The sequence below is a fragment of the Phaenicophaeus curvirostris genome, chromosome 1 (genome assembly GCF_032191515.1).
Source record: "Phaenicophaeus curvirostris isolate KB17595 chromosome 1, BPBGC_Pcur_1.0, whole genome shotgun sequence".
Lineage (NCBI taxonomy): Eukaryota > Metazoa > Chordata > Aves > Cuculiformes > Cuculidae > Phaenicophaeus > Phaenicophaeus curvirostris.
Genome location: NC_091392.1, coordinates 52,070,253 through 52,086,130, shown reverse-complemented (window position 1 = coordinate 52,086,130; position 15,878 = coordinate 52,070,253). Strand labels below are relative to the sequence as shown.

General features: G+C 36.9%; 1 protein-coding gene across 1 annotated transcript in view; it reads right to left on the bottom strand.

Moving 5' to 3' along the window:
- PTPRQ (protein tyrosine phosphatase receptor type Q) overlaps positions 1-15,878 on the bottom strand; it is a 139,421-nt gene that overhangs the window by 53,731 nt on the left and 69,812 nt on the right. The window contains exons 37-43 of the mRNA XM_069858203.1: positions 15,537-15,702; positions 14,772-15,062; positions 14,207-14,482; positions 13,460-13,611; positions 11,538-11,679; positions 9,444-9,713; positions 388-720 (exon numbers count right to left, since the gene is read on the bottom strand). Of these exons, the coding sequence (XP_069714304.1) occupies positions 388-720; positions 9,444-9,713; positions 11,538-11,679; positions 13,460-13,611; positions 14,207-14,482; positions 14,772-15,062; positions 15,537-15,702 (1,630 nt within the window). The remainder of the gene's footprint in view (positions 1-387; positions 721-9,443; positions 9,714-11,537; positions 11,680-13,459; positions 13,612-14,206; positions 14,483-14,771; positions 15,063-15,536; positions 15,703-15,878) is intronic.

Below are 15,878 nucleotides of genomic sequence, written 5' to 3'. Positions count from 1 at the left end.
TGTTATGATGTTAGAGAACAGACTTTTAGTCAAAGATATAAGAAAACAAAAGGAAATCTTCTCATTGACCTGCACTATATATGAAGATGTATTGAAAATGGCATATCAACCCAAATGTACCAATTCTAGACACGGAGCAGGGCTGAACAATGAAACTGCAGTTGGGCAAGCAGTAAATGTAGCAGGGCATACAAAAGGCATTAAAATCTGAAGGAGTGTAAAGTATGCATACTTACTATAGGATTTATATCTTGATATTTCATACATAAAGAGTTGAAATAAAACCTTATTAAGTTTAACAACATCTTAGGTCTATGAGGAATTAACTTCTACTAAGTGTACTTGCTTATTTAGGCACTATGACACATGGCAAAGATCCTTACTTACAGCCAGGAAGTGTCTGTGTAGAAATCCAAGGTGAAGAACTGCCATAACCAACATTTGTACTGGCAGCCACTGCAAATCTGTACCATCTGTATTTTTTAAGTCCATACACTGTCTCTTCTATCCAGTCATCGGCCATATTTTCATATAAATATTGATGCATCTCATATTCAATACATTCCTTAGTTTCCCAGTCATTGCAGTGGATGGATTGTAGCTGTGTGGTAATCTTGTAGTTTTGAAAGTAGCCAAGGATGGATTTTGGTGATCTCCAATTCAAAGTCACACTTGTTGACTGCACATTGGAAAAAACAATATCCCTGGGAGCACTAGGAACTACAAATGAAAACACATGTAAGATGCCTTCATTTGAATGAAAAGTCATTTCAACTATAACTCTTTTATCCAGTGTTTAAAAAAATATTTTAATAAGCATGTCTAAAGACCAAGATTTAATTTCACATGGTTAATAAGGAGCAATCCCATTGGTGTAAATCACATCATGCATATAGGTGGAATACACTTACTACAGCTTTCAAATTACTTTTAGTTATGGCATGCAGGGACAGCTTTGAGAGCTGTGATGCTGCTGTTACTACATTTGGGGCTATGTCTCAACTAGGGGAGGGAATATCAAACAATGTTGGTTTCAGCCAACCAGTAGCACATTTTACTATTCCGTTGCTAACTGGGATTCCTCATCTCTCGCTTAGAAATACTCATTTGTCTGCCTATTTTTTGGTAAATATGAAATCCTCAAGCAACACCTCTAGGTTTCACAAGCATTATGTTTCACCTTCTGAATGGGACATGTCAGTACATGCAGCAGTATGTTTTTATATCTCTTTGTTAAGTGCTTTATAAGCTGTTCAGTAAACAACAAATTAAAAGAAACAGCTAATACAAAGAAAAAAAAGTTTCCATAAACTTTGCTTTCCTGTATTTATATATACACGCATATGTGTGTATACAGAGGTATTCATGAGAACATGTAATAATGCAAGGATGTACTTACATACACATACAAGCCCATGCACACATATTTATCCATTCCTATACTCAGCTGACAGCTCAGTTCTCGCAGACTGCATGCAACATATGGTTTTGTGCTATATCACATAGTCATACAGTAAGCTAATATTATCTCTAAGACTCTGTAAGATAATACTAATACTCTCTGTGGCAAAACCTGTGTGGAGAAATCAGTTCAGAAATCATTTTGTTCACTTAGCTTTAAAGAGTGCTTTAGAGTCTTTGAGGGAAGAAGTATCATTGGTAAAAGAAAAACACATGATATATCCTCAAACTGAAACTGAAGAAGCCCCAAGGCTTACTCAAAGCATAAAAGGATCCTGGACCAATGTTACCAGGGAAAAAAGAGAAAACCCTCCATTTTTTTCAGCCTTGTGGGAATATCTGATCTCTGCTTTCATCTGCAACAATTTGTTTATAAAAAATCACCATAATGCAACAAGCCGAAGTCCCTCCACTAAATATGAATATTTAACAAGGGATGTAAATTTTGAGTCAAACCAAGCTGTGGCAATGAAAAGGCTGAGAAATTCAAATCCCTTCAAATGATCCCAACGCAAACTAGTAGCTTGTGGGGTGCCAAGAGGAAGGTGGAAATGTATTCCTTCATTTGCTCAAATGTGCAGCAGCTAGAGCCATGGCTTCCAAAACTGTAGCCTCTGCACCTAATATAAGGCTGGTTAAAGATGATAACTACAGGCAGAAAGAACAGTGCTTGTGTTCTAGCCAGCATGGTGGATTTTCCTTCTCAAAAAGAGTACCCTGTTCTCCCAGTTTCAACATGGATGATGCCATAAAAAAGAACAGAAAGCCAGCAATGTTGCAGTAAAGATGGAAAAAACAGTTGACAGTGTCACAGAACTAGAAATTATATCAGGAAAAATAAGAATAGCTTTGATTTGTGAGCTCCCACAAAGACCAACAAAAGTCTAATAAAGCCAGCCTCCATGAACTCTCCTTCTATTTGATGGAAAGAGACAAATTCCCATAGAGCGGGGCAAAGAATGGAGGACAGAAAAATACTGTTTCTCTTTCCATCTGTGCTTTTTCCCACTGGCGATAGAGGGAGCCCATACACGCTAGTGTCACAGGGCCAAAGATAATATCTGTGATGATCCCAGTGAGTAATGCTACATGAAACCCACTACTTTGAAAAATAAACCTGCAGCCGTCACAATAATGGACAGATTAGACAAGTACTTCTTCTTGCACACAAATCTCTTATTTCTCTTCTATGTTGTCTACTAAGACCCATAAGAACAAAGTGTTTCTAACCTATGAAAGAAAAGGTCAATCAGCAGAAGACATAGGAAAATCTTTTCCACCAGTACCTAGACAGGCCTTTAAAATGGAACCAGAGCCTTAAACATCAGTCTGTCTAAGATCTAGCCCATTTTACCTCATTGCTTATGTAGACATACCAAATAAAAGTGCAATCTGTCATTAGAACAAATGAAAAGATGTGTTCTGAATCTGGAGCAAATCAGGTTTGCTCCAAGGGCCACAGTGAGAAGCAGTGACACCCAGTGGCACTGTCTCTCTTGCATTTCATGATTGCGTTCAATGAGACAATTTCAAGACAACTATGCTATTGGGTTACAGATACAAAGAGGATTACAATTACTCTAGCATGGAGAATTAGATTTCCATTCCTCAAGAATGACTAAAATTCCCCTAACTTTTTCTGTCCACAGATGGTACTGATTTGAACAACCCATTCCATGCTTCCTAGAGTAATCATGCAGCTTGTTTAAATTTTCTAAACATGATTCAACTATGATGAAGTGATCACTGTTCACACTAAAAACATTGCATCTTTGAGAATTAGTCTTTCAGATTAAATTGGATCTGTAACAAAGACTTATGTGTCTGCTTTTACACACAACTGCTTTGATATGTGCCAAGCAGGAATTTAATTATTATTCTGGGTTTCCAGAAAGATGCGCTTAAAGAAAAGGCATGAAAAAGACTGTGTTTGTACTAGTGTAGGACACTAATTGTCTAGGACTGTGCTCTGATTAGCTAGTTGACATTCTAGTGCTAATCCCATATTAAAACTTCCCAGGAATCACAGATAGGACCCCTTAAGTGTATCATCATATATCTGACAGTCTTTCACTGTTCACTTATATTACATTGGTTATTATTTGTCTACCTCTGGGAACAGAGAGTTTTTGAAAGTGTGAAATTTTAGTGCAATGTACTTAAATGCAATTGTTTTCCATTTTAATAGCTTTTAATTCAGTTTCTGAAATCCAACCAGGGAGCTGGGAGAGAGGCTGACCATGAAATGTGAGTAAATTCAGTTTCTGGACTGGAGGAGTATTCTCAGGTATTCTCAGGTTCATCCACCATTGTTCACATGATGGCCAAAGGACAACAAAAAGTGCCTGAAGCCAGATCCACATGGGATTTTAAGCTCCTAAATTTTTTTATGTAGCTGAACTCACACTAAGTTGACAGGAAGCTACACACCTAAATAGAAGTTACTTTCACAGATCTCTGTCCTGGTTCCCTATGCTTGTCTGGCTGCAACGCTAATCAGCCCTTCCAAAGCTGGTGCACTGCTCTGAGATTAAGTTTTTATTTGAGAACCTAAATGAAAGCCAATTTCTGGCAGAAAAAGCATCAGGATTGTGCAAAGACTCAGATCAAGTTGAACTGGTACAGTGGAATTGGTTTAAATCAACATCAATACTTGATATAAAATCTTACTCATAATGCAAAGATAATCTAAGGGCAGCAAAGGACACATACAAAAAATCTGCTGAGAAAAGAGAGAAGTTATAGCTTTCTGTAAAGACTTCTGTGGAAAGCAGTGACTACAGCTGCACGGGTCGGGAACAGAAGACAGTAATATGATATGGCATAGTTCCTAACGAAGTTAATAAAAAAAGTCTGCCTACAGAACAGCTGCTTGTAGCTGGAATTTGGATTAAAAGAACAGCGGCAGCCTAGAAGTCTGTTGGGTGGTATTAAGAGCATCAATAGGAGGAAAGTGAAGAACAAAGTAGAACATACGAGTGGGCACACAAGAGTCTTCAGAAAATGGAGGCATCTGAAAAGCAAATGAAGATTCTGTACTTGTTATTGAAAGCTTAGTTCCCTAAAGGAGTTCTCTGGGTTAAGATGACATCATTGATCATACTAAGTAATACCTTAGTAGACTACTAATTTCAGAGGGACTTAAGATACAAAGTCCAGCTTAGTATGAACAAGGGCATCACAAATAGGTCCCTAATGATTTTACTAATGTGAAAATGTAGAAAACTGTAGACTATTTTTCCCGTGACTTTGGACTGATACTATGAGACATGCTTTAAAGGAAATTGCACAGTTGAGAACACATCTTAAAAAACCCTCTTTGGACTGTGACTCTCAGTCTTTAGTACAACAGAAAATTCAATCTCTAGCAATGGGATCTAGAAAAGTACTGAAAAATCACATCCTACGAATCTAAGGAGAAATGCACACCTTGAGGCTAAGCTTAGAAAGGTAATGAAAAGTTCTTAGTATTCCAGTCTGAAATTACATAAGGAAGCTCAGCTTTCCAACAAACAGGATCACTGTATATTTTTCAGCAAACAGTTTATGTGACCTGTAAATACTTTCAATGTCAGCTTTGTATGTATATGTCACATTTCTTATACATTAATCTAGAGTTTACGTAGTCCTTAAAAAAAGTCTTTAAAAAATATTTCTTTCATCCTACACTATATGATTCCTCTATTTCTATCTACTTGCTTATATAAATAACATCAATGCAATTTCATTGGCAGCATCAAAGTGATCATTGCATTTGTCTAGTGAAGATTTGCCGTAAACATCAATTATTAAATGAAATTAAGACACATCAACTAACCAGAAAATCTAAAAAAATAAAAAATTCAAATGACATTGAGAAAATAGAAATCTGGTAAAATAAAGCAGTTTCAGTCATCTTGGAAAGAGGTATTTAAAAGCCTCCTAGTCATGATTTACTCAGTCAGTTTTGGATGCTTTTACTTTAATAGAATTTGGAAACGTGAACTTGCAGCATTGATTGAACACGTGAAGCACATTGCTCTAATCTATAGTAGTAACAAATACATTGAAGCTCTTCCATTTCCAGTGCTGTGACTTTACAGTAAGTTGATTCTTCTGGATAATCAGCTCAACACATTACACTGCACACTGCACTGCATGTCATGCTTGGGGCCCTAAGAACCACATTAGGATACTAACTTAGATATTTCTTCCAGTGAATTATGATCATCTGTAGTTCTGCTCACAAGTTAATGAGGAAATTCATGCAGCTCCAACTCATAGAGCTGCCATAAGCTGCCATGTCCTAAGAAAAGAATTTACAGTGAAAGCAGAGTGTTTCCTTGGATGTGAAGAAGGTTTTAAGCCCATGCTATGTTTTGTGGTACTCACAAGCCTGGATGAAAAAAAGGTCCACATTTTCCAATGGGCACCTCTATTCTGGAGGTTCAAACCCAGAATCCTCAAAGGTTCTGCTGTACAGAGAGTAGACATTTTCTGGACAAGTAACAACAGATGATGATAATTTGTACCCTTCACACCAAAAGACTTAAGAAACTTTCCCATTACCAATCCTTTTAGGCACTACTCTCCTTTGTGCACAAGGCACACTTCTGTGTATAGCCACAAGTTAGTATTGGCCAGCAAAATTAAGCACAGATTAAATAAAAACACATTTCCTGGAAAAATTCCTAACCATATTTCTTTTAAATGTAAGTTATGAATGAAACTCTGTTTAGTAGAAAACAAATAGTAAGGCCACCTCAGTACAATAAAGGCCTCAACCTTATCCAAGACTCTGTGTTCAGTTTTAGTATTAAGAAGGACTAGTAACAAGGAGGAAAAAATTACTCTGCGTGTCTTAATACTATAATCAGTATTATTAGTATTTTCAGAGAAGAATGAAAAGACTACGAAGAAAAAATTGAAAGCAGCATTTTTCTTTTGATTATTCATGCCCTGACCCCTTCAAGTGCCTTTTTAATTGTTTTATTTTTTACTCTTAACTAAATGACTATTGTGCTTGTCTCAGTCTTCTGAGTTAAGTGAAACTTCACAGCTTGGCTTACTAGTAGGTTTTTTGTCTTTCTTCTAAAAGCTCACTCAGTCTTAATGAAGTTTCATTTCAATATGTGCATTTTCTTGAAAACATAGCTATTCAGTCATAAAATCCTAACTCATACATGCCTATGTACTTACTATATTATCTTTCATACTCTGTAAATTTATATAAACACTAAGTAATATTACCACGACAAAGTCGACAATTTTTATAACATATTGCAAGTCAGCAGAAGTGGTTTACCATGACAATGGATCTAGATTAGAGAGAAAACTCTACTAATCCCCTCATAAATTTAATCTTCATGATTCATGTTTAATTGTACCCAGATACAAACAAATGTACCTCAAAAAAAAGGCAAATAATTTTGCTAAGAACATAAAGGTCAAACACTATGCAGTGAGACACTGAGCCAAATTCGATTTCACTTTATGTCAGAAATAAATGCATTGTCAGTGACTCAGTGCTGGCTACATATTCTGTGACTAATCTTAGACCACCATAAATAAGAAGTTGACAACAGCTATAAAACTGTTTCCATTCCCAACCATGAATCTCCCATTCCAAGTACCCAGTCACCACAAAACAATTCATGCAAACACAGTTAAGGAAATGTCCTAGTAGTAACCAGTTTGTTGCAAATATGACTAAGCAACAACATGTAAGCAAATGCTAAAACAGCAAGAAAGGGTCTGTGCAGTGCATCTGGCAAAAAACACATGCATCGTAGTATAAACCTTACACTTAGGAAAATTCCCAGTGATAAGACACAAAAGTCACATGTTCTTACAAAATAATGTCTGATTTTTTTCTTGTGCTGGTACAACTTTGTGTAACATAGACTACAACAGACTAGCAGTCTGTCTCTGAAGACCAGGCTTAATGTCACACCCACAGTTTCTCCAGGCTTTCCTCAAGCACTACTTGATAGCCAAGTCCAAATTTCTCAGAAATTGGATTAATTAACTTAACTAGGTGCCAGGCATCTTTAACAAAAGCCTTTTTCCTGTCCTCCCAGAACAGAGGAACCTGGGAAGCCTCCTGGAGGGTAATATGCACCCATGAGACTATCTCCAAAACCTTCAAGGTTTGGATGAGTCCAGTTTTAATTGTGCATCAGCTCACCTATCTGCATACCCATTTCCAGCTTCAGTTTTACTCAAGCTCTGAGTGAGGGCTTGCTGTTTACCAGCCCTGATATATAACAAGGTTGTAGAGTTATGACTGCAGCTGAGAAGTGTACTTAGGTCCATGCTTGCATGCATGTACATTCAGTACAGTAGTGAAGCTCACTATGGTACTTCCAACAAACACTGTAAGACACAAATAAGTTCATCTCTAATATTTAAACAATGCTTCCTTCAGGAGTGCATTTTGACCCCTGACAATGGACAGAAGATAATCCAGGCAGAAGTTTCAAGTTGCCAAGAACCCAGATACGAGGGGAACAAACGGGATCAGAAATTGGCAGAATTTGTAGAGGGGCTGTTCTTGATCAGGAAAGTAATTCAGAGAGGACTTTTTAATCAGAAACAGATATGATTGTGCCACCTCATTGTACAAACAGGGGATGTGGCCAGACTTTAGTGGGATGGACCGTATTATGAGGAAGGGCAGTTATCAGAGTAGAACCCTGGCTATTTAAAGAATGTTGACTGCATTACACTAGCAAGGGGCTATTTTGCTTGTCCTCATATGCAGCTCAGCCATTTGATCTGGAACAAAAGCAGGAGTAGTTCAGCTGATGATACAGACAAGGTCTAGATTCATTTAGGCATGCACATCTCAAAGTCTAATTTTAAGAAGTCTAAGCATAAGGGTAAGTTTGATCTCCTCCAAGTGTAGATGCCTGATTCAAGTATCAGAGCTGCTTCCCTCCACGTATCATACAGAACCTAAACCCCATTGCTGACTCTTCTAATTAATATTTGACAAAACTGAGAAAAACTCTCTCTGTCAGTGGAAATATATATGAGAATGAGTACTACAACTCATCTTATAAGTTGTTGAATGACTTAGTAACTAAAGCATTGCAAAAGCTAGGATTGGTTTCTAAGCATCAGGGAATACAGTCATGCCAGTCCCCCCCCCCCAACTATCCCCATGTTTCCTAATGATCCAGCTATTCTGACTTAGACAGCTTCTCAACTCCACTTCACTAATTGATGTCACTGCAGAGGAAACAAAAAACAGAACTAAATGTAGCAATCGCTCCTGTAATTCAGTAGAAAAGTAAAGTCTTGTTCTGGATCCTGCTCATTGAATTTTTTTTTTATATCAATCTATTATATCTCTTTATATCTATCTATCTTATCTATTTATAACGATCAGCGAAGTACCAAAAAGAACAGAGAATAATCCCAAGAGTAGAAATCATCTCTAACTGGGGAAAAGAACCAAAACAAGCATTTGCTTCCCAGATTAGGCTTATCTCTACTTCCAGTTTGGAAGCTAGTCACATAGCTGCTTACACAGAGTCAATGCTGTATTTCACTAAGAATTTCATCTCTGAGTGCATAAGGAAGTTTCAGGTGCCAAATGAAAGCCCAGATTAGGTGAAGTGTGCATGGAGAGAGAAAGTTAGATAGAGTTAGCCTGATAATATTTTCTTCAATGCCAAAAAAACCTGCTTATGTGTTTTTGGATTTAGCTCACAATTTTTGTTCTTGTTAAAAAGTGCTATTCATCAAGAGTTATGAAAAACTCTGCTTGAAGAAGTTACATGCTTCTTAATTGCACAAATTCTTAATAGCACAAATTCTTAATAGCATTATTGTCAATCAATGAAGTCACAGCACTGGCCCTGGTAGTAATGAAACAACAAAAATTTTGCTCCTAACAATGCAGGACTTAGCTGCCTGCATTAAAGCAGGTATTTCAGGCCTGTTTGTTTCACAATAATTTAAATTAAATAAAACAATTCACTTGAATAATTTCTTACCTTTTTCTGGAAGTGTACTGGCATTGCATATCTGTTCTTCACCGTCACCCGCAGATGTTGCAGCTTTTATTTTAAATTGATAAGTAACATTGGAAAGCAGATTTCTAAAAGTATGCAGAGTATCATAAGATGAAAAATATGTAGAATTTCCTTCAACTGTTATGATGTAATGAGTAATTACACCGTTGGATGAAGCAGGAGGGTTCCACTGCACTTGGATTGATTGCCAGCTCATTCCAATACAATGAACATTCTGGACGGCATCTGGTACTTGAATGATACACATACACCAGAAATTAACATTCACACACAATTAAAATGGTTATTATAGAACTATATAGTCAAGGAAGCAGACCCAGTGTTCATAGCAAGGGTCAAATATTCCAGTAGCAGAAAAATTGATACAGTAAAAGAAACTGATTGAGTGAAAAAAAATCCATCTTTGTCCTCATTAGATGAGTTCATTTACAGCTACTATGAAAATGACTGATGCTGGTACTTGAAAGAGAAGAGGCCATCTATCTGGCTTTTTCCTAGTTGTGTGCTGCGATTTTATTTTCACATCTGCTTGTACTTTTCCTATTTTTTTAATTGAAGTGTTATAAAACATATACAGTTGTGTGAAACTCCTATACATATCCCACAACGGTATCAACAACAGAAGTTCATTAGTTATCTGTTAGCTTTGTTTCTTTTATGCACTGTATCATATCACTCTGTCCTTTCAGCAGAGGCATGACCTGTGCAGAAATCACTGGGCAGGTTTCAAAGCTGTCAGATCAATGCTATCTGTAGAAGAAAGATTAACTGCACTAGATAGAAACCATAGATGAACTCAATAAGGAACTGATCCAGCCATTGCCCAAGATCAGTATTGGAGGGAAATGAAACAATGCTGCAATTAGCTGAGCACAAAATCTGAGATAAACCTGTAAAATGAGTAAACCATGGTCCTATGGGCAATGTAATTCTAGGACTTTTGAAGAAAGTACCGTGAGCATGGAATGTCAGTGAAGAAATGAGATAGCTGATGTATGACCATGGTTCTTGGGCAGGACAATCTCCAGCTGCTGGAAACCAACAGTCAACCCAAACCAATTCTTTGATGGTCCAGATTTCTCATGGCATTGGTACCGATGGATACAATACGCAGCATATTTTTCCCCAGAACTCCTACTTTACCAGCTCTGGAAAGAATATTTAACTGGAAGTGTGATCCTAAAAACCTAGCTGCCATATGGGATCTTTTGACACTTTGTCTGCTCCCTTTGCTGTCAGTATAAAGGAACCTGGGAGTTCAGACACCACCCCCTAACCCATGCTAGTCCCCTTGCACTGATGGACCTTACAAAGCACATGAGCCTGCAGTTTGCTCTGACCTGGCAAAGGAGCTAGGGTTTTGCACAAAGGCCAGCTGCACAGTCCCACACAGCTCGTAGGCTCTCCGTGGTGACTGTTGAATATTCACATATTTCAAGTGATAGAATTTTTAATTTTGACACAACGAACAATTTCAAAAGACATGTACGAGGCACAATACAAATCTGTACATAATTAATTAATTAAGTCAGATATATTATTTAGTTCTCCCCAGTTGTCAGGAAGAATAAGATCTAACAAATTAGGATATTTAATTAGTGGCTAGCTTCCCTTCCTAAAATAAATTATAGAAAATGTTAGAAATATGCATTTGTTTAATACATTTTCCAGTTCATTTGCCAATCTTTTCTTCAGCTGCTTTTGATACTGCTAAAGTTTCAGTTATTTTCACAGGGATCTGAATTATCGCTTTGATCTGCAAAGACGGATATCTATTTAATTTTCCTCCCTTTATCTGTGATGCTATTAAAAGATTTATAGTAGCCATATAAGCCTCTCATTTCAGATGAGTACATTTCTAATTCTACACTTCCGACATCAAACTTCAAACCCAGCCTATCCGGTACAACAGGAATGTGAATTTGCATTACGCAGACAGAAGACAATGAGATAGTATTATGTTACATTTTCTTTGGAGAGAAGAGGAAGACTGTTCAGCCGTACAAGGAAAATATACATCAACAGAACTGCAGCTTAGAAAAAGTCACGTCTAACCTGATTCCATCGTTGTAAACTGGACAGCATTACTGAACTGATTGCCATTCCCCAGCTTGGTAAATGCAGAGACACTGATAAAATAGGGGCTGAATGGTTCTAACCCATACAGGTTTGCCTCATGCTTGGAACCTGTAATGTTCTTAAGGAAGGAAAAATTATTAGTATGCAATTAATCTTTGTAAATATTGCGGGCCTCACATTCAACCCACTGAAACGAACAAAAGATTTAGAGGCATAGTCTTGCCTCTTCTACTCTGAGTAGCTTTGAAAGTAGTTCCTTAGCTCAATGAAAAAGAATGCAAGGTCAAATTCTTCCTTTCCTTTCTCCTTTCCCTTTTTTACTGTTCCTTGTGAGTAAGATATACCAAAGGATGGTACTGTAATTACCACGGTGTTGTTAGGACAGGTTAACTCCACATATGCCTTTTTTCACCAATACTGTAAACTCTTGTCAGCTCCACACTGCCACATCAACCCTTTCTCGCCTTCCACGTCCTTGCTACACCTCTGCCATGAAAGAGGTCACGGGCCATACCTTCTCATTTTTTTTACTTTACCTGAGCCAGACACATAGACTTTGAAAAAAAGCTAAAAGACACATTTCAGTTCGTGGTGTTTTCCACAGAGCATGTAAGCCATATTTTGTGCAAACGTTGAGAGCTCTAATAGAAGCAGGGAAAGAGCTGAATTTCAGCAAGATAACCTGGTGAAGATTTTGTGGGATCCAAGTTACCAGAGAATTATGATGCCTAACTACAAGATTCCTATATAAATTGCTCTGTCTTGCTTCCACAATCTAAATCTAAATTCTTGCCCAGATAACATTACAAAGCAGGAAGACACGTAGGGCACAGCAAACACATTCAAGCACTCTAGCCCATTTCTGTAGTGTAATTGAGTCTGAGTCTGCCTCAGATGGACAGTGGGCCTTTCTTTGGTGGCCTCCATGAGCACCTGAACAAAGTGTTTCTGAAGGCAGGTGGTTGCAGAAAATACTGTTCTATTCTCTTTTGGATTTGCATTGTGCTCTCCATCTTTCAAAGTTCATAGAAGAAACTGGGGTGATGCCAGCACATCATTCCATAATGGGGAGTAACAGCAAACTGCACAAGGAGTGGCACAAATAGGTCACCTCATGGGGGCTGAATTCCATAACACATACATTTAACAACAGCAAAAGTCTTTGCAATTGCTGTCTCTGCAACAAATACTGCACTGCTGAAGGAGCTGGAGCAATTAAGTTCCTCACAGTCCCACACCTTAAACTGCACGTCTTAAACTCATAGCTCACTGCAGCAATGCCTTTTCCCCACAGCTTTTCCAAGTGTCTCAGGTGAGCAGAACTCACTACAGAGTTTCTGAGACTGAGATACAAACCCAGTCTCAGCTTGCTGTCCTTACAGCTCATGGCGCATTTCTTGATGCCATCCAAAGAACCAGATTAAAGCAGATACAAATGCCTCAGTCAATTTCTGTATACAATTTTACAGCTCCTATTTAAGTTAAAATGTATTCAGTTATTCTGTGAAAATGAAAAACGCAAATCTTCTTTCTTTCTTAATCTTGAAAGTCTACAGACACTAAATAGCTAAACAAAAGTAGCCAAACCCCAAGTCACTTCTGTAATTTCCTAACATCAAACTTACACCAAAACATGAACTAAATATTATTAAAGGTTATCTTTAATGAAATACTGAAAGCTCAATGTAAATTAAGGTGTAAACATTTTGTCTATCTAATTTTTAAAATTGCACCGCAGGCATGTTGGAAGGGAAAGTAAATTGTCTTAAAACCCAGGAACTCAGAGGAACTTCATGATTATAGGAACATAACAGACATCTAAAATATTTTTCATATGTTTTGTTCCTAAAGCATGAAAAAGTATTTAAAAAATTAAATACTATTAATTATAAACATACCTGATAAAATAGTTTTTCAGTGTTGTTTTGATAAATCTTAAAATTATATCTCATAATAACACCATTTGGCTGGGGACTCGGATCCCATTTTAGCCACACGGAATCTGCAGTGTAGTTGATAATTGTCAAGTTCTGGGGTGGAACTAATGGCACTGTAAAAGAGAAATGTTCTTGAGTTACAAATCAGGAACAATCCGGGCAAAACCAGATACTTCAGAGAAGCAGTAGGACATATGTACACTTGTAATCATTTGTATCTGAACTCATTAAAACTATTTCATTGCTGCTTAAATATTTTTCTTTCTTTTTGCCATGAAGGAAATTCAATTAATTTGGAACACGTTTAGTCGGCAAGCAATCTTCTTGGAGATCTAAGAAACCTGTTAGTCACTGAAACATCCCTATTGCCAGAACTGTGGGGGGATGAAGAGAAAAATACTGTTGCTTGCTTCATAATCCCTGACACTTGATAAATGTGACACATTCCAAAGGCAGAAGATATTTTTCCTTGGAGTTATTTTTGTAATCCTATGCAGAATGTGACCTCCTCTTGCACACTGCAGCAAGGAAGGAGAACTTAGAAAAGACTTCCTTTGTAGTGTTTCCTTCTTCTGAAAGCTCTTCATGCACAGACCCACAGAAAATGAAACCTTTATTTCAACTGTCTCCAGGTCTGATATTTAGATCTAAGATGGATGCAATACCATGCACCAACATTTCAAGCTGGCTACAATTATGTTTGCTCACCTGATTCATCTGTGTAGAACAGAAGCATGGCAGATGGACCAGGTCCTTTTATTGTTCTTGCAGCTGCATAAATACTGTATAATGTGAATGGTAGAAGGTCTTCCAAGATGATAAAATTATTGGTGGTAGAAAATGAGTTATTCCTTTCTGGCCCAAATAAATTTAAATCATAACTTATTATAACACCACTTGGCCTAACAGGAGGGTCCCATGAAAGCATAACTGAGGTAGTTGAGAGATTTGAAAATGTTTTGATTATAGGTGGTGATTCTGGTACTACATGAAGAAATAAGAAAGAAAAAAACAAGAATAACCTCAGAAAAATATGAGTTGTGATGAAAAATGTCTTTTAACTGTCAGTTTAATTTGTGCTCTGAATGAAAATTTCTATTTCATGATCTCAACACAGAAATGTATAGCAGTTGTTTTTGTCATTGTACAACCCCCCCCAACTTTAAGTAACATGAAAGAAAAGAAACATAAGATTTTTCTTGTTTGTTTTAGAAAACTATTTGGGTTTTTTTTCTATATTTCCTCAGGAATAAATAAAATACACTTATCTTACCATCTTCATCAGTTCTTATATGCAGACTTAGAGCATGCACTTCAGAAGATCCTTTCTCAGTGGCTGGTGTGATTTTCAGAACATAATCAGTATATTTCTCCAGATTGTCAAAAATGATGCTTGTGTTGTAAGTAAGGAAAGACAATATCTTACTGCTTCCTGGTTGCAATAAACGTAGAGAAACACGGAAGAAGACTAAGCCATTTGGCTGGGATGGTGGAAGCCAGCTTACATTTACAGAAGATGAGGAGATGTTTTGATACACCAGATTTTCAACAGAACCATCTGGGACTATAAAAGATAATAAGCAAAAAATAAATGCATGGATTACAGTACCAAAACATCCAAAACCAAAATAGAAATAAATGCCCAAACTATGATTAGTCCGTAAATCTCCTTTGTAGTATTCTGTACAACTTTTAAAAGCCATTCAAGTTTCATTATCAAAAGAAAAATATTTTGAAGGTACATATGAATAATCATATGTGTTAAATTTTTTTAAACAAAAGATCTGTAGTGATGGTTTAAGACAATATTTTTGTTACTTGTATCCAAGGAAGAAGCTTGTGAACTATATTCTTAGAATTACAAAACACAGACTCAGATTAAAATGTCTTCCTTGCAAAGAAAAATACTGAAGAGTTGAAAACAGTACTTACCGGATTAACTTTGCCATAATAACAGTAAAATAATTTTAAAGTTAGAGAATATTTAATGAATGGAAGCACTAAAATACACTGAGCATTAAAAAAGTTATTAACTTACAATCCTGGTCTGTATGTATGTCTATTATTTCACTGGTTTTGTTTCCATCTCCAAGAGCTGTGCTTGCAGTTAACCATAGACTATAATGGCTGTATTTGGCCAGGTCATCAAGAACTGCAGACTGGGGCACGCTGACATCGCTATCATTACTAAAACTCGTGATGTTCTAAAGGGGAAAAAAATGTTATCAATGAAAATGTTATTTATTCATTGATTTATCTTTCTAGTTTTCCATTTAGTCATCACCAACACCACCAGCTATAATTCACAATAGTGTTCACCAGACATAAACCTATGCTTTGAATCCTAATGAGTCCTGATTTCTATTGAAGCAATCAGGTA